Here is a 20193-nt window from a genome sequence, read left to right as displayed (position 1 = left end):
GAAAGTGGGGCGGAGTGGAACAGACCAAACGGCTGGCTTTCCGCGTTGGGTGACTGGTGTGGTTGTCGCTGCATCTCATTCATGTTAGTGTTGCGTTTTATTTAAAATACATAGGTTATTGAATGCCAGAAGAAATCCGATATATATAAACGAGAGCGAGAGAGAACAATAAAGTAACGGCAAAGCAAAACTCTTCATTCACGTGTCAGCTGTTAACAAAAAACGAAAGCAAAACCGAATACATTTATCTGTTATTGAAATTACAACAAGACCAAATACCCCCCCCCCCAAAAAAAACCAACCAAACAAACAAACAAACAAACAAACAAAACAAAAAAACATGGCTAAAGCCTTTCCAAACACCAACTGTGCATGTCATGGACAGGGGGGTGGCGCACAAGATTAGATCACATTTTATGAGTAATCGGTTCGTTTCAGACTTTTTCTTCGTCTTAAACAACTAAAGAAGGCCTATTTTGTAAAATCTTACCAACCTCATATGAGTATCATGTTGCAAAGGCAAATAATTTACTTTTTTCTTATTAGTTTTATTTGCTATAGCAAATAAAAGTGCTCAGACCGCTGATATTCTTGACCCATTGATGAAAAGATTGAGGTACGCATGAAATGCTTGGTAATGTGGCTGCGTGAGTTACGTGGCACTTCTTGACACCAGCTGTGATCAGCTATAACAGATTAAAAAAAAAACTAACTAAAAACAAGGGCTCATTTGGTCTCACTCTGTTGCTTCATCTCTTGTTTGCCATGTATGTGGGTGCTTAGTCTTTTTTTATAGCATTTCCGGGACAGATAATATTACAAGGAGCTCCCGTTCTCCTGTGTTTATTTGAGAACCATGAGTCTAGATGGAGGACAGTGCCCTCTAAAGGTCAGTAACAAAGCATGTACAGTTTACTAATATGAATATCTTTTCTATAAACACCATGCAGAAAAGACTGTTATCTTTTGTGGTAATTTGCAGCTAAACCAATTACTAAAACTGACATTTTTCAAAGCAAATGTCTTCAGAGTTTTACTGATGCATGTACCTAATCTAAAGCACACCTTAAAATTAACCCACTGATTTACACCTTTACACAAGTTCTATATTTGATTAGATTAATATTTGACCATGATAATTCTGACAATAAAAGAAATTTGTGAATACTGCTTATATAAAATTAAACTAAAATGCTGTACAAAAGTCTTTTAATTTTATTTCACTGTGAAAATGGGATATACATGTAATTTATTTAAACATAGGCGAACATACATGGAACTACGTTACACAAGGTAAAAACAGTTTATACAAAAGCCAAAGATGAAGGTCAATATTTAGTACAACCACCTTCATTCTTCAGCACAGCCTGAACTCTCATAGGCAAGCTTTGTAGTAATTTCTTTGAGTAGTCCTCAAGAATAACTATCCGGGCTTCTTGAAGGACATTCAAAGCTCTTCTTTAGATGTTGACTGACTTTTCTTCCATTATCTGTCAAAATGATCCAACACTGCTTCAATGTTAAGGTCCGGGCTCTGGGGAGGCCAATCTATGATCGTTCTTTTGTGCATTTTTCCATCCATCTGTGCTTTTACTGCACTGTTTGGGATTATTGTCATGCTGAAAAATGATGCAACTACCAATCTGATGCTTTGTAGATAGTATTGCATGGAGTTTCTGACTGTACCTTTCTGTGTTATTAATTAGACCAATTTGGACAAGACCATCTCTGATGAGAGCTCACTCTGATGAGTAAATGGATCAACTGAGGGGCCAGATACATCTCTCGTTGAATGTTTTCCTTTTTCTTAAGAACATGACTTTAAGATTTTGTTTACGTGGAGTACACTTTCTTCCTAACATTTTTTTTGTCCAACATTTGTCCAGAATTTTAAAGGACAGTGCATACCATTTGGCAGCACTTTAATGGTGCCAAATAGCACTCTTTTATGCCTGTGAAAATGTGTTTATTTTTGGCATTTTTCATGGTTCCAACTAAATAATTGTGAAAAAAGGATGTGTTTTTGTAATATGCTGCTGGTAACAAAGTGATATTAAAAAAAATTCCAAGAAAGTGGTTCCGTGGAAGCAAAACAAAAATGCATACATGGGTGACACTTAATACAATAAACATTACTTGAGACCAAAAAAATAAATAAATAAATGTGTGAACCAATCTACTTCCTTGGTACTTCACAAGCTGCCTAACGTTTAGCCAAAATATGAAAAAATGTCATTAATCTGTTGCTACAATAGCAAGTCATGGATATTTCCACAAATCCTCTCACTGTTACTTTTCTGCATATTAGAAAGATTATCACTAACACAACAGTACTGTAAACACTGGTGGGTGGACATTTTGTCTGGCGCTGCTTATGGAGACAAGAAATTAATTTAACTAATAGTTTATTTTCCATATTTGGCCACTTAACAATAAAACAACAATGTGCACACATGCAGCAGTCAAAAAAACAACAAAACGATGAATTTTTTAATATACCAATGCTCCATCTTTCCACAAACTTTCATAAAAATATATCAGCCTGGAAGCTTGTGCCTAAATGTGCCAACAGACAAAAAAAGCGACAAAAACATAACCTCACTGACTGAGGTAAATACACAGTTTGCCTTAAAATCACTGTGAAAGTCTCAAACCTTTTGGAATTAGGAAAAGAGGTCTGGTAAATAGTGCAAATTCAGCATAACATAAGGCAATGGCTGTTAAAGCCTTGAAAACTGATCATCTCTATCAGAATAAACCAGCTGTTGGTGCCGGGTGTGTTCCTTTTCTTTCTTCAATCTCAGTGTCCTCATCAACATGCCCTATGTTGGGAGCAGCCACTTGCTCATCCACTCCCTCAGACTCCAAGGGTGCTTGAGGATCCGTCTCAGGCACTACTTGGTTTAAATTCCCAGGTACCGTTTCTTTTTCCTCTTCTGTTTTGCTTATGTCACTTGGGATACCATCTTCCTCCATTAGCACCTCATCAATATTCATGTCTTCCTCCGTCTCTGCAGTGTTCATATCTTCTTGTTCACCAAATGTCATGCCTTCTTCTGCTGCAATAACATTTGTGTCTTTTTCTGTCTCACCAAGTTTCGTGTCTTCTTCTGGCTCCACCCTGGCATCTTTTTTTCCCTCAGCAACCATGACAGCTTCATTCTGTTCAGTTAAAGTTGTTTCTCCATCTTCCTCTTCATCCCCCTCTACTTCTTCTTCCACCACAGTCTCCTCTTCTGCAGTGTCATCTTCATCCTCCTGCTCCTCCTGGCTGTACCCCAAAGTATCCCCAGGCTGCCAATAATCATACAGTTTATCCTAGAGAAGGGAAAAGACCAGCATAGCCAATAAGATTATAAAATTATCTTTTAAGACACAAAGTAAACACATCCTGTAAAGAAATTATTTAAATAATGTGTGTGAATACTGTACATCGAGAGGCCTTGTCCTCTGAAGGAGCATCTGCCACTTGGTGTAGATCCTCGCCACCAGATCCTTCACCTGGAGAAAGAAGAGGAAGGCAAGAGTTCTCATACAGGTTTATGTAGCACACTAAAAATGTCATTTATCAGAACCTCTGAAAAGAAACTTGCAATGATTTGTTGATATTTCTGATGATTCATATGAATATATTTAATATAAATATAAAGTAGTACAGATGTCTCTGGCATAGAGTTTCAGCAAGTTAAACGGGTTCCTAATCTGGAAATATATTACAACTGTCTATTAGGTCTAGCCTCATCTATACTGTTTGCTAATCTGTGAAATGCTATTAAGCAGTTTTGATATCTTGACTAACAGATCTGTGTACAGTGTTATCTATGAACTGAACTTGAAACATTTAATTTTGGAGAAAAGGCTGCCATTAGGAGGAAAGAGAAAACTCCTAACGCATTAACTGTGGGGTAAGTTTTTCAAATTAGGAACTTAAATACATGGGGGGAAAAGCACCAGATTTACTTGTGATCTCAGGTCAATCTAAAACAAGTTGAATCTGATGACAAAGATGCAAAAATGCTGGCAACCACCAGTGCTTCCCTTCTATGTCCTAGTAGACACACCTATTGTATCAATTTCTAAATCCGATGTCACCTTGTTCTCTGGTATCAATTTGAAGCTTCTATGTTGCCCCGTTTTTGAGTTATCGCATTTAAAAAGTTAAGTGTCTACCCACCTGCTCATAATGTCGATTAAAAAAGCCTTTTACAGCTGAGAGGTAATAACTGATATTCTGTCTGCTTAGTGTTACTGCTAACAAGCTACTGGCGAATGACTAGTCAAGTCATTAACATTCAAAATAGTTTTGAGCAGCATAGGCCTGGACCAGCGGCTCCCATATTTGGTTAAAAGTATTGTAGATTTTATTTTGTGAATTGCAGAAAAACACACACACAAACACACACTTGTTAAATCATGCTTACCTTGCTGCGATAAAGACATTTTTCACTCTCCCTGATGTCACATTTAACATGCGTTTCCAGCTCAGTTGACAAAAACAGCAGCTGCTTCTGAGGGACAGAAAAAAAAAAGGAAAGGGTTTAAACATTCAATCAAAATCAGGCCAATAACATCTAAAAATCAGATAAGACTGGAAAAAAGAATTTACCTTTTGGTGAGCGGGAAAAAACTGAAAGTTGGATGCTTCATTTGCTAATGTCAGAAGGCTATAGCACAGGTAGTAGGACTGGAAGAAATGATAAAAGGATCTTGGGTCAGAAAAATCATTTTCAAAATGATGTCCAGGTGTTATTATGGATGTAAAACAAGTCAAGGTTGGAACATTTTGCAATTCAGACTGTAACAAAATGATCACCTGCTGGTCTAGTGTGCCCAGGTCTTCTTCTTTATCTTTCTGGTTCATTCCAGAAGAGCTCGTCATGTGTCGGAAAAGGGAGGAAGGTTGCATGCGAGGAAGGTATGGCCTCAGTTCAGAGAGCTAAATACCAAACAAAAACCAAACTCTATTAATTAAATTGATTTACATATTTATTGTGCATATAGGCTTCAAATTCCCCACGACCCTGAGGATGAGTGGATTAATGTACCGGTACATAATTTAAAATTACATGTGAGAAGTGTTTCAAGCGCTGGGTTTAAAGGAAACTGCCAAGGTTACAAGTTAACCCAATTACCTGAAATTCTCTTTCCACAGGTTTGTATTTGCAATTTCCATCCAACAACTTAGAAATCATGCACAGGCTTAGATGTCGGCGCAACTCTCTGTCCAAATAAAACAAACATAAAAAGAACATTTTTCTTTTTAATGGTATGGTATTGTGAAAAAAAAAAAATCAAAAAAATTAATAAATCACAAAATGCTGAAAGTATTTGTTTTCATACTGGCTTTATTTCACTTTTACATGTCTTCATGCTATTCTGTAGCTCAGAGCATAGTAGGTTATAGTGCTGTATTATGGGATGGTAAATCTTGTGAATATCATAAGCAAAACAAGACATGCTGATACATGAAGTATCTAAGCCCTTTCATTTTCACTTCCATCAACTGCTGGCTGACAAATTTCTTAGATTCAGCTGTGTATATAAATGCATAAATAAATCAGAATCAGATAAACACAATAATCAGAAAATCAGTATATCTAGAAATTAAGTATATATGAGTAGATAGTGAAAAAAGAAGAAGGATAAAAAGACTCACTTTCCACGAATGTTGTCAGGCAGGAGATGAACTAATAGGCACATGTTGTGGTGATCATCTGTCAAATCAGTGAGAGCCAGGCAGATTTTTGGCAGCTAAAGACATAAAGCAAGTAAATAAAGTTTTTAAAGCCATACAAGCCAAGAAGCTGAGATTAATAATCTGGAGCTTGGTCGTTTAGTACTTTGTATTTAATGCAAGAATTATGAAACAAATCCTAAAATCTGTTGTTAGTCAATGTAAAGAGTATAAAATGAGAAAACTGAGCTAATTGTTAGAACGTGTTAATATTCTAAAGCAGATTAATTACATGTCTTCATAAGGAACAACCATACTATACACCACTTAGGGGATGATTAAACACAACAGCTACAAGAAAACTGTTTGCTTTAATGTGCCAAACTGAAATGTGAGGAAATAAAGTGCCAGACAATGACATTTATGCACTGACCAGAGCGTCCCAATCCCTGATGTTGTTGACAATTTTACACAGCAGAGGCTCCAGTGCCACACTCGACTCGAGGATGAGACGCGTTTCCAGGCCGATGTGACTCATTACAGTAAGGATCAACAGCAGCTCATTGTCGCTGTATGCACGTGGGCACAGACCCATGCAGTAAGACAGGTACTATAAACAAGATTAAAAAACAAAACAATGAGTGGTGGAGTTGTACTCAATCTGCTAAGCTCTCAAACGTCATCAGCCATTTATTGTCTACTACCTTTAAAACATTACTGCAGTTGTGTTCAGGGAAAGTGGTCTCTTCCTTGTTGTGGGTAGGACTATCACTTTTGATGTAGACGTCCTCCCTGCAGAAACACAGAAAAATTCAACTCCTTTAAATTAAAAAGTGACCAAATAAACAACTTTCAGCTCACGTGTTATAGTTTTATATAGAAGGTAACAAAAGGAATGAGCGAGTCATATGGTGATGACACTCACAGCAGATCTCCTTCTGTGAATGGAGGTTGCAGATTCTCATAAGGGAAGAGTTTAACAAACGGCACTCCCATGTTCATCAGGACCAGCGTCACGTCAGATAAACTGGGAACCCACACTTTAAACTGCTGGTTTCCATATTTCACTGTGGAAGTATTCACACCAAGAACTTCAACACTATGTACATTTTAAAGACAAACTACCAAAAGCTTAGGAAGGACAGCACTGACCTATTTGATAAGCAGCAGTCAATGCAATATCACAGAGGGCCTGTAGCAACTTCTCAGATATCATCCTCTCACTATGGACTGACATCATCTGATGAGATCGACAAAGAATTACTGCCCAAGCTTAAACATTTGTACAACAAACACAGTGCGGGTGTGTGTCAGACCTACCTTGAAAAGGAAACGGGTAACCTGAGCTGGACAGGGTGAGCTAGAGTCATAAGCTTCCTGAAACAATCCGATATTCACATGCAATCGCAGCTGAGCTGGGCTGGACCTGATGTAAAGCAGGAGAGTGTAAGTGGAGAGAAAGATCAAAGTTATTCATTATTTAGGAAAACTAAGAGTTGAAAATGAGTGTGCAAACTTAAATACATCCCTGAGTGCAGTGTGTTGGATAGGACTAACTGTGCTAATTTACCTTTTTACTAAGTGCCTTCAGGTCAAACTGTAGTTTCTCCTGACAAGACCTAACTTGTTGTTCATTACCCTGAGAGTAAAATGTCCTCAGTGAAGTTTATCAGAAGGCTCCATATTAGATTATGAAAAAGGTACGTTGAGGCCTTAGGATATGTACAAAAAAAGCCTTTCGTTCAAAGGTTGTCACGCCACTCTGAAGTACAGTGCACACTATTGACAAATCTAATAAACATCAAGCACAGAGTAAAGCTGCTGTAAAAAATATAATAAGCTAAGACCAATGTTCCAGGTCTTAATTTAAACTTGTGTATTTTTTTAATGCTATTGGTATACAAGACAGATTCCTTTCTGTATGTTATTGTCAAAATTTGTTATCAGATTCTTGGTGTTTATGCACGAAAAGGAAGTATTTGGTTTGGAGTTCCCCCAGACTAATGAGTAATTTATGCAAATAATTTGGTGTTTAAAATTTAAAAAGCCAACACAGAGGGACTCAGAAGAACTTGACACTTCCAAAAATGGCCCTCTACCTGACCTTATTCAAGTTGCTAACTTAGTGCATACTTCAAAAATATCTCCCATGCTTCTGAAGATTCCTCATATCTTTGTTTTTTGGGGGAACAAACAGCATGCACTAGAGTTATCCTACAGTCAAACCGGCTGATAATAAAAGCATCCGTGATGTCCACTGGAGGTCAAAAGCAGTGTTTGAAAAATGTCATTAATATATAAAACTAAAATTAGCACAGAGCCCAGTAATAGTCACACTGAACGAATGCCCATAGCTGCAGTGTTATTGGATGTTTACTTCTTACAGAAAGCTGAACTATCAATAGGGATGCACCAATACAACTTTTTCTGAATTCCATAACCATATCATGGGTTTGGGTATCTGTGATACAGTACTGATTCAATATTCAGTATTAAATTAATAAGCCATATTCCTCACTCTCAGGAAGAGACTGTGAACACATATTAATACTAATAATAATATTATAAATTATCAAAAGTAGCAAGATTAATAAGCGTACCTGAAACCCAAAAAACAACATCATACATAAAGAAAACACACTCTATAAATCTCAGTAAATTACACACGAGCTCACTGCTAACTATATTTTATATAGTTCAACAGACAGACTGTAACACTCCTCCCAACAGTTACACACCGAAGAGTCTCTTGCTCAGCTACAATAAGCACACACAAGCTCTCAAAGGGCCATAAATGATCTTTGAGTGATTCTTAAGGCTACACTTCACTCTCCAGCCAAGAAACAACGAGTCTCATAGAAGCTTCTTATTGATGAGAGCTCTCACTATCTGCTCTGTGTAGCTGTCCTACAATGACCAGTGGTTAGGCTTCCACATGTTCCCTAACCCTCCACATCATACCCTACCATCATCATTCCCACATGCCTACTCCTCCTACCATTATTAACTTCAGTGTTGCTAACTTTGTGCATTTTTGTTATTGTTTTTTGCAAATAGATCTGGTGACTTTTGGGACCCACTTAACAGTTTATTTTCAAGAGACTGTGAATCCTCTGTTCATGATACACTATGCAGGACTCATAAAACCTCTGTTTAAGTAGAGGTAGATTTACATGGTTGCTGACATAAAATTTCAGTCAGTCAGTCAGAAAATCAACCAGTCTACATGCATTCGACTGGGTCCCTGAGGATGTTCTGTGGGAGGTACTGCAGGAGTATAGGGGTGTCTGACCAGTTGCTACGAGCCATTCAATCCTTAAATAACCATTTCAGGAGCTTGGTCCGTATAGCCGGCAACAAGTCGGACTCATTCTTGGTGGGTTTTGGATCGATTCGGTTTATAATTTTTATGGACAGAATTTCTAGGTGTAATCAAATGGTAGAAGGCTTCCACTTGGGTGGTCTCAAAACCCTGTCTCTGCTTTTCATGACACGGTTCTGTTGGCTTCATCAGGTGGTGGCACTGGAGCAGTATGTAGCCAAGTGTGATGCGGTGGGAATGCAAGTCAGCACAATCAGGCCAATGTCCTCACCCCAAAAAGGGTGGAGTGCTCCCTCCGGGACAGGGACGAGTTACTGCCCCAAGTGGAGGAGTTTAAGTATCTAGTTGGATTATTATAGTTGGATGAGCAGGCGACCATATACCACATGGCTGAGAGCGGCCGGCCCGGGTTCGAGTCCGACCCGTGGCCCTTTGCCGCATGTCTCCCCCTCTCTCTTTCCCTCCGATTTCCTGTCAGCCTTCACTGCATCTATCCAATAAAGAAAAATAAAGTATCTTGGGGTCTTTTTCACGAGTGAGGGGAGTAGGCGATCAACAGACTGGTGCTGCAGCTTTGGATAGTGATGGAAAGAATGAGATCACGGATACAAGCAGCAGAAATGAGCTTTCTCTGAAGGGTGGCTAACCTCTCCCTTAGAGATAAGGTGAGGTGGTCAGCCATCTGAGAGGACCTCAGAATACAGCTGCTTCTCCTCCACATCGAAAGGAGCCAGTTAAGGCAGTTTGGGCATCTGACAAGGACACCTCCTGGGTGAGGTGTTCCAGGCATGTCCAACCAGGAGGAGGCCACGGGGCAGACCCAGGACATGCTGAAGGGCTTATATCTCTTGGCTGGCTTGAGAATACCTCTGTGTTACCCTGGAAAAGCTGAAGGAGGTGGCCAGGGAGAGGGAAGTCTGGGCTTCTCTGCTAAGTTTCTAGCTGAATTGGAAGACCAGTTTACCCTTTAAAGCTGAGGCAACAAAAATGCCCCCAGAGGTTAATTCAATGTAATTTGTCCAATTAGTATTCAAGACAACTTTAAAGAAATTATAGATGAACAATTGTTGCTAATGCAGTATTTGGGCAAAGGTTTAAAATCATCAAAAAATCATGCACTCCAAACAATAATTACTTACATATATCTAATTTTTAGTACAAAAGTACAACAAATGTTGCCCTTTCCTTTTTACACACAGAAATTCAGCTCACCACAGAAGAGTTTTTTGTGCTGTTCCCTGTGGATTGACCAGGCACTGCCTGAGCTGTAATGTATCCTGGTCAAAGATCTGACCAAACTTCTCCAGGTTGAACACTTCTTCTCCTGGAGGGACTTCTTTGATTGCAGCAGACATCAATGAATACCGCTGCAAGAATTCCCTGGTAAACAAATTCGAGCAGTTCACAATTTAGCTAACTACAGTGAAAACACGGTTCCCCAGAGACAAAATATAAAGTGGCAGCATGTCTTTGTGTGCCTTACTGTTGTTCGGAAGAAATGCCCTCCTCTCGGTTCTCCTCTGCTTCTTCATATTCAGCTATCTTCAACAGGTCCTCTTCACATGCAGTTAGCAGTTGTCTCTCAATCTCTTTTGATCTAGTGAATAATGCAGAGAGTTTCGTGAAGATGCTGTAGCTCTTGAAATGAAACGGCAGTGAAACTTTATGAACAACTCACTTTTTATTGTTATTTATTTCCTTCAGTATTTGGTCAAGATTGTTCTTGTAATTGCCTGACTTTGTTGTGGATTGAAATGGTTGCTGTGGAAAACAACATGTGATAGTTAACATCCAAATAAAGTTTTACTGTCCTTTAGCTCAGCAAGCTTATTTTTATACAGTAACAACTTTGCGTACAACAAAGACCAAGACATTTTACTTACATTTTTTGACTGAGAGCTCAGACGTCTAGGTGGACTAGGATCTGAGAATGTTCCCTTCTCAGGTGTATCTGGAGGTTTAGTAGCACGCTCCATCATCTCTTCCAAGGAAAGTAGCTGCTCATCATCACTGCTATGGGAGCTTTGGGTTAGATCCACATCTACTGCAAAACTCAGCCCCAAGTCCAGCTCCACATCTATGGGATCCTCTTCATTTATCTGCTTGTTATCACCTTTACTTTCCTGCCCCTTCAGTGGTAGAGACTGACAATAACTGGAGGTAGAAGTCTGTTCAGCAGCAGCACTGTCAGTCTCTACAGCACCTGTACTCACTTTTTTGCAGAGGAGAGATGGATTTTGGTCACCCTTAAGCTGCCTGTGTGAAGAAGGGATGGGGCTGTTTTTGGTGTCCTTATCTCGAGGAGGTGGTATTAAGTTTTCCAGTTTTACCCGTGTTAACGTTACAGTTGGAAAACTGCCTAGTGGATTAGGTAAAGTGGACGATGCTTCAAGAAGAGGACCGGTTATTTTGCAGTTTTGATGTTTCTCACAAGAGGACTCAGTAATTGAGTTGCTGGAGCTTCCTGCGATGCTGGATGAACCTTTCTCTGTTGTTTTGCTTGTTTCCCCATCTATCTTGGGTTTTACAGTCTTATTTGAGGAGCTAACAATGTAAGTCACAGGATCAGGAGTGAAAAGATCATTGGCGTCATAAGAAGCTACAGGTCTTCGTGAACGAGAAGCTTTATTCCGCTCTCCTGTCCGACCAGTCAAAGAGCTCGAATTTGGTTTCGAGGTTGATTTGTGAGGGCTACTGCTGAGTTTTCTGTTTTCTCCTCTGGGATTACTTCTTTTCGGGGTCTTGACAGAGCTACTACTGGAAGAAAAACCAGAGTGGTGACTGCCTAACTCAGCAGGTGAAGAGCTAGTAGTGTCCTTCTGAGGAACATCAGAGTTGAACAAAGTGCTTGATTTATCCCTTTTATTTTTTTGCTCGCTTGTCTTTTTCACACTTCCCTCATTTGGCTTTACATGTGATCTCATTTCCTTTAACTGTGGTACATGACTCTGAGAATAATTTATAAATGATTCCTTTGCACCTGTTGATGTTATTTTCTCTGTACATTCTTTATGATATGATGACTTGCAGCATGACTGAGAAGATCCAACAGTAGATGACAGCTCTGAGCATGCTGACTGTCCACGTGCCTGTTCTGTAAGTAGATAGCCATCTGTGGTTTTGTGTTGGTTTGCTGACTCTGAAGAATGCATCACTGACGGCTGAGGCGCAAGTGCAGTGGGAACAGTGGGTTTTGTTGTCTCCGTTTTGTTTGAGTTTGCCCCTTGAGTACATGGTTTCTTGGCATTCTCTGAACCATATTCATACTCGCTGCGCCTCTTGTGTGATGAGAAGTTCAAGTCCACTGCTGGAGAAAGGAAAAAAAAAAAGATGATATTTTCTTTTGAACAATATTGAGGGTTCATTAATGTCTACAAAATGACCAGAATTTGATAGTTTTAACTTTGTCTTAAAAAGGGTTTTACTATCCACATCAGATAAATGTACCTCAATCTGTTCACAAAAGAATGATAGTCTGCAACTGCAGAAATTTACTGGCAGCTATTCGGATAATAAATTCATCATTTCTTTTAAAGGATAAGGTTATACATTTTATGATTCCAGGCTTTCAAATTTACTATTTTTTTTTAGAGTCACAAATAGCAATCAGACAAAACCACATATGCAATGGACACCCCCCCACCCAGGTATTATATTTTACAGCTCAGATGAAAAAGTCTTTTTTTTTTTTTAAACATTTAAATCAACCAACAAATCAATCATGAAAATATCTACTGCAGCTCTATATGTCACATGAAAATAAAGAAGAGTAGGTGATATTTTTTGTTTTAAGCATGAAGAAATTCCTAAAGGGACATCTGAAGCACAAATTATAGTGACAACAGATCAGGATTAGGGGATTTTTTAAAAGCCATACTTCTTAAACTTTGAATTCAGGTTTTCAATCCCTGCCACAGGTGTAAAAACTTAAGCACCAAGCCATGCAGTCTACCTTGACAAACATTTGCGAAGGAATGAGTCAACCTAAAGACCTCACTGAATTCAAGCATCTGTTGTAATGGGATGCCACCACTGCAACAAGTCAGGTGGGGATATTTCTTCCCTCCTAGATATTGTATGATCAACTGTAAGTAGGACTATTGCAAAGTGTAGCCGTTTACAAACCAGAGCAACTCAACCACAAAGTGACAGACCACATAAAGTTAGAGAGTGGGTGCTGAGGCACATAGTGCATTAAAGTTGCCAACTCTCAGTAACTTCACAGTTTTAAAAACCTCATCTGACATGAACATCAGGACAAGTACTGTGTGTTTGGAGTGTGATAGTATGGCATAGGTTTTAATGACATGAAAGCATTATGTCATCAAGCAAACTGCCAATAATCAGAGTGATGTAAAGCATGCACCACTGGACCGTGAAACAGTGGAAATATGTTCTTTGGAATAACAAATAACATTTCTCTATCTGGCCGTTGACCAGTTGACCCATTAGACAAGTTTGGATTTGGTGAATGCCAGGTGAAAATTACCTGCCTAACTGCTTTATGCCAAGTGTACATTTTAGAGGACGGGGATAATACTTTATGGGTTGTACAAATGATAATAATAATAACGTTGTTGCAGCATGCCAACCATACAGTCAGCCTAGTACAATTTGTTTTCATCACTTAGGACAGTGGTTCGGAAACTTTTTTTGCTAGGCTCCCCTTTGTTTTACAAGAAAAATGTTCGGACCCCCCGCACAAACACATCCTCCAACCACACACACCCATATTTTGCTCCATTGTGGTTTATTTCACACCTCAAACATTTAGTAAACAATTAAGCAAATGCAAGCAATCTGCAAAAAATTACAGGTAGTAATAAAATAAACTACTAACTCTTTTATGCTACGTTCACACCTACACGGGTATTTTTGAAAACGCACCCGTTTCGTCCACACGTAAACGGTGTTTCGAATCACTGAAAACTGAGATTTTTTTAAAACTCCTTTTTTGTATTTACGTGTGGACGAGGAATACAGAGTTCGTCATGCAACGTCAAAGGTATGTGCCTTTTTTCACGTCACGCTGTGCGCCACGTTGTTTACATGAGATGAATTGCAGAATGACAGATAGAGACAAAATACTGTTAATCTGACTATCTTCAGTTTTTAAACGCTTACATACACACACGCAGTTACTGTCCCTCCATTTACAAAGGCAGAGGCGTCGCGATGTAATTATTTTACGTGTAGTTGTTTTTTTTCTGTGTAATAATGTTCAACATTGCTATCAATACATTTTTCAAAAAATGCCTCTGTGCAAAATGAGTTCAAAAACATAAACAACTGTGAGATACTGTTTGTCCGAGATTTGAACCCAGGGAACAAATCGTGGCAGGATCAGCCTGATATTATTTGTATCCCACTGTAACTTTACTGTATAAAGAGCTAACATCTCCAAAATGTCAGGAGTAGTTAGTTATTATCAGAAGTGTTTGTGAACCAAAAATCAAGAATGTGGGATACTGTTTGTCCGTAATTTGAACAGCCCAGTGCGTGCTCCCCACAATTGGAAAACCAATTCTGCAGGGGAGACCTACCTCGGCACTTGTGCAGGTGAAACCAAAGGGAAGATATGCTTCACCATATTTTCTAGTCTTTGGCTTAGAATGAAGTTGGTTTGGAAACATATTCAGCTATGCTTCATCTTCTGTTTTGCGTTTGTGTGGGCGCCCTGTGCTAGCAGTGTCCAAGCATTTTGCTTTGTTTTTTTCCCCCTTTTCATACCCCCCCACATTACCTGCAGGTCAGTGATATTTTCAGTGTATTGAAGCTACAGGACTTAACAAGCAATACTGCCAAACATAACCTATCTGAAAGTTTAGAATTTACTTTAAATTACAATATTACCTGAAATTAACTTTTCACTTGAAGGTGTTTGCTCCTGTTGCTGGCTCTGCAAAAAAAAAGACAAAAAAAGTTAGTGACCTACTTAGGTGATATTTGAACAGCAATAACATTGTGGCTATGCAATTTATCTTATAAAAAACAAAACAAGTGACAACCAGTTCAGAAATTATTTCTTTAAATAAACAGACTTAATAAATAGCTAGTAAATGCACTTTAACTTATTTAAAGCTGTTTTCTGCATGCCCTCTGGTGCTAAACTTTTCTAGACAATACCCAATTAACTTGTATGAGAAAGAAACAAATAATCAAACCAGCTGAATCAGGAAAAAAAACAACTGTCTTTAACCTGCCAGCTCCATTTTATAAAGTCAATTATAAAATTATAATAATAGCCAGTTTGTCTTATGGAAACTGAGTGCTCAGTTTTCTTTCCATGCTCTGCCACCCCTCGCCTAAACCAAATGTAATATTTATATACGTAATATAAATATATAATATTTACAGTAATAAGAACCAAAGAGATGCAGACAATCTCCTGTTGTGTGCTACATGTGAGATTGGGTTACACCAGCCCATATCAAAAAAATCTAATCTCTTGACAATGTCCACAGTTCATGTGTGAAAACAGCTAAATACCTTCCAACTATTGCCAGTTTCATAAATTTTAATCATAGTTAGTCTCAGTATTGATTTTGTTCACAAATATTTTAATATCTGATTCAGGTTTAAAAAAATAGATATTATGGTGGTGTGTGATGGCATCAGCCACACAGGGGTAAATTAGTCCATTTTTCACTTTATTAGTTTGCTTTGCAGTTTTCTTCATTAATCATTTGGTTAAACCTAACACTGGTATTATGAGGCGCACACATAGTAACATTGTGTGGTTTTTCTAAAATGTGTTGTTATATTAATTATGTTTCTCTTTCTTTGAGTTACCTGGGTTTGGGCGGTGGCTGTTTCCTGTCTGGGCAAAAGGCGTGGCTGAGGACTCTGGGGACAAAATGCCTGCTCAGCAGGACCAACCATGGGCTTACCAGGAGCAGGGGTGTTTTAGGCTTAGTTAGGTTATTCTGTGCTTAGTTAATATTAGTGTGTGTTTTTGTTTTCCCCCCTATTGTGTTCAAATGGTTTGGCCAAATCATTATAAAAGCTACCCTCATGTGTCTTTGTAATTAGGTCAGTTTGTGAGTTAAGTTGTGTCTCACTTTGTTGTTTAAGTTTTGGAAATTACTTTTTGTAGAGTTATATTTAGTTGACCTGTTTTATGGGCCTGCTAAGTATGGTTTTGAATTTTGTTAATTTTGGACTTTTTGAGGGTTAAAATAAAGAAAACCCTTTTTGAAGATATTTTTGCTTGTGTCCTCTTTGCTTTGGCTGCTTGGTCCCTCACAGGTGTTGCAAACTCAAAAGGTGGCAACAAATTCTCCCTGTTTGTAAGTCAACAGGTGCTCTTAAATTGCCTTACTTCTGTGTTAAATAACATACAGTAACATGTTAATAAGACATGTCTTCCTACTGTCTTCCTTAAAAACCATTTTAAATTTAGAAATTGCTAAATAGTAAGATGAAAAAAGGGCAATTAAGTCTGTTTATAATGCTAAATCATTGATTTAAAAAAAAAAAAAAAATCATGTTGCCGAGGCTGGCTATGTCATCTTCTATCCTCAATCCAACCAAGTAATGAAAAGCTCTTAGCCTGACCAGCCTGGCATAAGACTGGAAAGGTAGAAAGCATTCATCATGATTTCAAAACTCGAAATAAACTTTGTGTTATTAAATATATAAAAACTTTACCTGGGAAGAGGCTACAGAGATATGCATGATGGGTAAACGACTACTGTCGGATGAGTGGGGTTTTGGATGGAGATGGTAGCCCTGCGAGGGCCAATGGCTGATATTAGGATACCAGCCTTTTGAGTATGAAGGGGACTGTGGGTGAACTTCATTGGGTGCTCTGTAGTTGAATGATGGGGTTGTAACACTCACAGATGGTCTGTGCAGCTGGACCGTAGGTATAGAATATTCCACATCACTGGACTGAGCCTAACAAAACGTTAAGAACCACATCAACTCAGCATAACTAATCATATTTATCATAAAAACACTCAACCAGAACAAAATCTGAGTTTCTCCTAAAACCGTATGAAAAAAGATGAAACAATACCTTATCTGATTCTTGTCTTTGTGTTGTTACAGTTTTACTTTCTGAGCTGGATGAAGAAGCCTTGAATTCAGTCGCTTGATCTCGGCCTATGTGGGAAGATGGCGATTGGTTGATAGCCACTGGAAGCAAAAATGTGTCAAAAGATCCTGGCTGATGGCCTCCTGGTATTGGGGGATTTAATGACATCCTAATGGTACCTGGATTGTTTGGCACAAGCCCTGGAGGTTGACCAAAGTGTTCTGGAGGACCCAACCTTTCCTTTGGCATAAAATAAGGTCTTTCCACGGGGGAACCAAGATTAAGTGAATTGCTTGAATTAAATCCTGATGAATGGATTAGTCCTGGGGGATGATGATTTTGCCAGTGTGGACCAATTCTGTCCCTGTAGCACACCTCCGGTGCCTGAATTGGCAACATTCTCCTCGGTGGTGGATTAGAAAGCCGGTTAGGGACCCGAGAAGGCTTCATTGGAGTCTCCTGGTGAAAAGATGTGTTGGATAGGGAGCGCTGCTCAACAACAAGGTCCTTTACTAAGGTAAAAAGGAAATATGATGCATGCATTATGGTCTTTTGAAGAACCTGTTACATTACACCTTACCCATTTACTGTACTTACTAAGGATTATCCATCTGTTTTTTGGGGTTTTTTTTAATTACAGGTCTGAATTTGTTTTAAGAGAAAAGTAATGACTAGCTTACCCTCTTGTGTTAAGCTTTTACAAGAGTGCCAAAAAGATCTCCCTCTGACAAACTTATTTTTCTCAATTCTGACTCTTTGGTTGGCTCAGTTGTTGATTTAACTGCTCATTGACAGTCCCACAGCATGAAACTGCACAATAAGTGAGACTATATAATAAAACAAACAAACAAAAACTTACATCATAAACATTACAGTCGAGTGCTTTATTGCACAGTAAGTAAAAGCATACACATGAGAGGCAAAGTCTCAAGGAGCAGGTAAAAGTAAAAATTTTTAATGAAAATTAACACTCGACCTGTCACTTCGACTCACCTTTACTTCTCGGTGAGAAGCAAGCTCCAAGTGGGCTGCAAAAAAGACAGAGAAATGGGAACTCAACATGTTTCTATTAACGTTTGAAGTTAGCCCGGTCACCAAGCCGACGACAATGACGCAACTTCAGTTTTTGTTTTATTTTTCTCCCCACACACAAAAAAATGAGAAAAAGAAGACGTCCAACAAAGCACGAGTTAACCTTCCACAGACAAAACGAGGGAGACACTTGCTAGAGAATTTCTGTTTGGCTAATGGCTACCAATCAAGGCATGCTATTTGAGGTGACAACATGAGATCTAATAGTTTCACGCTTTGACATGTCGTGATGTTGTTTTGACATAAAAATGTCTTATCGCCTGAAATTAACATAACCTAGCAGTGTCGCTTGAGAACCTCAGTCCCAAACAGACGTCAACAAACTGGCTAGCCGTTAAATATTATTACCTGTCAATATGCTAGGAGCTAGAGAAAAAGAAAGCTAAATATGACAGCGTTATTCATTAGCATCAGTTCCTTGCGTCGTGTTGGACTCGCTTTAAGAAGAAACAAAGCCATCTATGAACGTTTTATTTTAGAACCTACATAAACGTCTTTCTGTAGCTAGCTAGCGAATAATAAAATGTATAATAAATACTAGCATGTCGTTTGAGGAAGTAATGTTTAGCTAGCTGGCTAACGCGCGTGCAAATGACCAGTTAGCAGTTATTCATACCGAGTGTCTCCTTAGTTTTCTGTTGCTTTCCTCATTTTGAGGACTGGGAAGTCTGTTTGCAACTACATACGGCGGCAATAACACGTTACTGGTGATTCCCGGTGCCACAAACATCCTCTCCCGCTTGCAACCGCTTAGACGACACGAACTGCATCATGGAACTTGGAGTTCAAAAGTATTTCACTTTAAAGGAATTCTTTCTGTAGATGTTCAAACTATTTCCCCAAGTCTTTTTCCAGTGCTTCCGAAATAAGATAAGATAAGATAAGATAAGATAGAACTTTATTAATCCCTCGGGTGGGTTCCTCTGGGAAATTCGACTTCCAAAAAAAAAGCACAGCAACGACCGAAGTTACAGTTACAGAATTGTTATGTATATATATATATATATATATATATATATATATATATATATATATATAAAACTAGCTTACCCTCTTGTGTTAAGCCAAGAGTGCCAAAAAGATCTCCCTCTGACAAACTTATTTTTCTCATTGTGTCTGATATATATATATATATATATATATATATATATATATATATACATACATATATATATATATATATATATATATATATGTATATATATATATATATATATATATATACATACATATATATATATATATATATATATATATATATATATATATATATATATATACATACATATATATATATATATATATATATATATACATACATATATATATATATATATATATATATATATACATACATATATATATATATACATATATATATATATATATATATATATATATACATACATATATATATATATATATATATATATATATATATATATATATATATATATATACATACATATATATATATATATATATATATATATATATATATATATATACATACATATATATATATATATATATATATATATATATATATATATACATACATATATACATACTATATATATATATATATATATATATATATATATATATATATATATATATATATATATATATATATATATATACATACATATACATACAGTGGGGCAAAAAAGTATTTAGTCAGCCACCGATTGTGCAAGTTCCCCCACTTAAAATGATGACAGAGGTCAGTAATTTGCACCAGAGGTACACTTCAACTGTGAGAGACAGAATGTGAAAAAAAATCCATGAATTCACATGATAGGATTTGTAAAGAATTTATTCGTAAATTAGGGTGGAAAATAAGTATTTGGTCACCTCAAACAAGGAAAATCTCTGGCTCTCACAGATCTGTAACGTCTTCTGTAAGAAGGTTTTCTGTCCCCCACTCGTTACCTGTATGAATGGCACCTGTTTGAACTCATCATCTGTATAAAAAACACCTGTCCACAGCCTCAAACAGTCAGACTCCAAACTCCGCCATGGCCAAGACCAAAGAGCTTTCGAAGGACACCAGGAAAAGTATTG

At 37.8% G+C, this 20193-nt stretch overlaps 1 protein-coding gene across 12 annotated transcripts; it reads right to left on the bottom strand.

Moving 5' to 3' along the window:
• Positions 1 to 2388: 2388 nt before the first annotated feature.
• slf2 (SMC5/6 complex localization factor 2) lies at positions 2389 to 18897 on the bottom strand. 12 transcript variants are annotated; one of them, XM_080288278.1, is made up of 22 exons: positions 18743 to 18897; positions 18028 to 18062; positions 17214 to 17546; positions 17017 to 17135; positions 16647 to 16895; positions 14850 to 14895; positions 10880 to 12303; positions 10675 to 10757; positions 10480 to 10593; positions 10209 to 10376; positions 6995 to 7100; positions 6827 to 6914; positions 6600 to 6741; positions 6379 to 6466; positions 6108 to 6284; positions 5657 to 5751; positions 5133 to 5220; positions 4814 to 4936; positions 4607 to 4684; positions 4422 to 4508; positions 3433 to 3501; positions 2389 to 3318 (listed from the first exon to the last, which is right to left on the bottom strand). In XM_080288278.1, the coding sequence occupies exons 3-22, from the start codon at positions 17482 to 17484 to the stop codon at positions 2749 to 2751; spliced, it is 4185 nt and encodes a 1394-aa protein (XP_080144404.1). In that variant the 5' UTR covers positions 17485 to 17546; positions 18028 to 18062; positions 18743 to 18897; the 3' UTR covers positions 2389 to 2748. The 12 variants fall into 12 exon arrangements, with proteins under 12 accessions (XP_080144404.1, XP_026045940.2, XP_080144405.1 ...); XM_026190155.2 differs by having other exon boundaries at positions 17017 to 17102; XM_080288279.1 differs by having other exon boundaries at positions 17017 to 17102; positions 18475 to 18753.
• Between the last annotated feature and the right edge of the window lie 1296 nt (positions 18898 to 20193).

Source organism: Astatotilapia calliptera, chromosome 13, assembly GCF_964374335.1.
Source record: "Astatotilapia calliptera chromosome 13, fAstCal68.1, whole genome shotgun sequence".
Classification (NCBI taxonomy): domain Eukaryota; kingdom Metazoa; phylum Chordata; class Actinopteri; order Cichliformes; family Cichlidae; genus Astatotilapia; species Astatotilapia calliptera.
This window is presented reverse-complemented; position numbering and strand designations above follow the sequence as displayed.

Bases quoted from the DNA above. Each gene is read 5' to 3' on its own strand.
- slf2 (XM_026190152.2), bottom strand. From the start codon at position 17,484: ATGAAGCCTTCTCGGGTCCCTAACCGGCTTTCTAATCCACCACCGAGG. The intron at 10,594-10,674 runs GTGAGTTGTTCA...ATTATTCACTAG, and splicing joins GAAATAAATAACAATAAAAA to ATCAAAAGAGATTGAGAGAC. The intron at 6,285-6,378 runs GTAGTAGACAAT...TCTTGTTTATAG, and splicing joins ACTGCAGTAATGTTTTAAAG to TACCTGTCTTACTGCATGGG.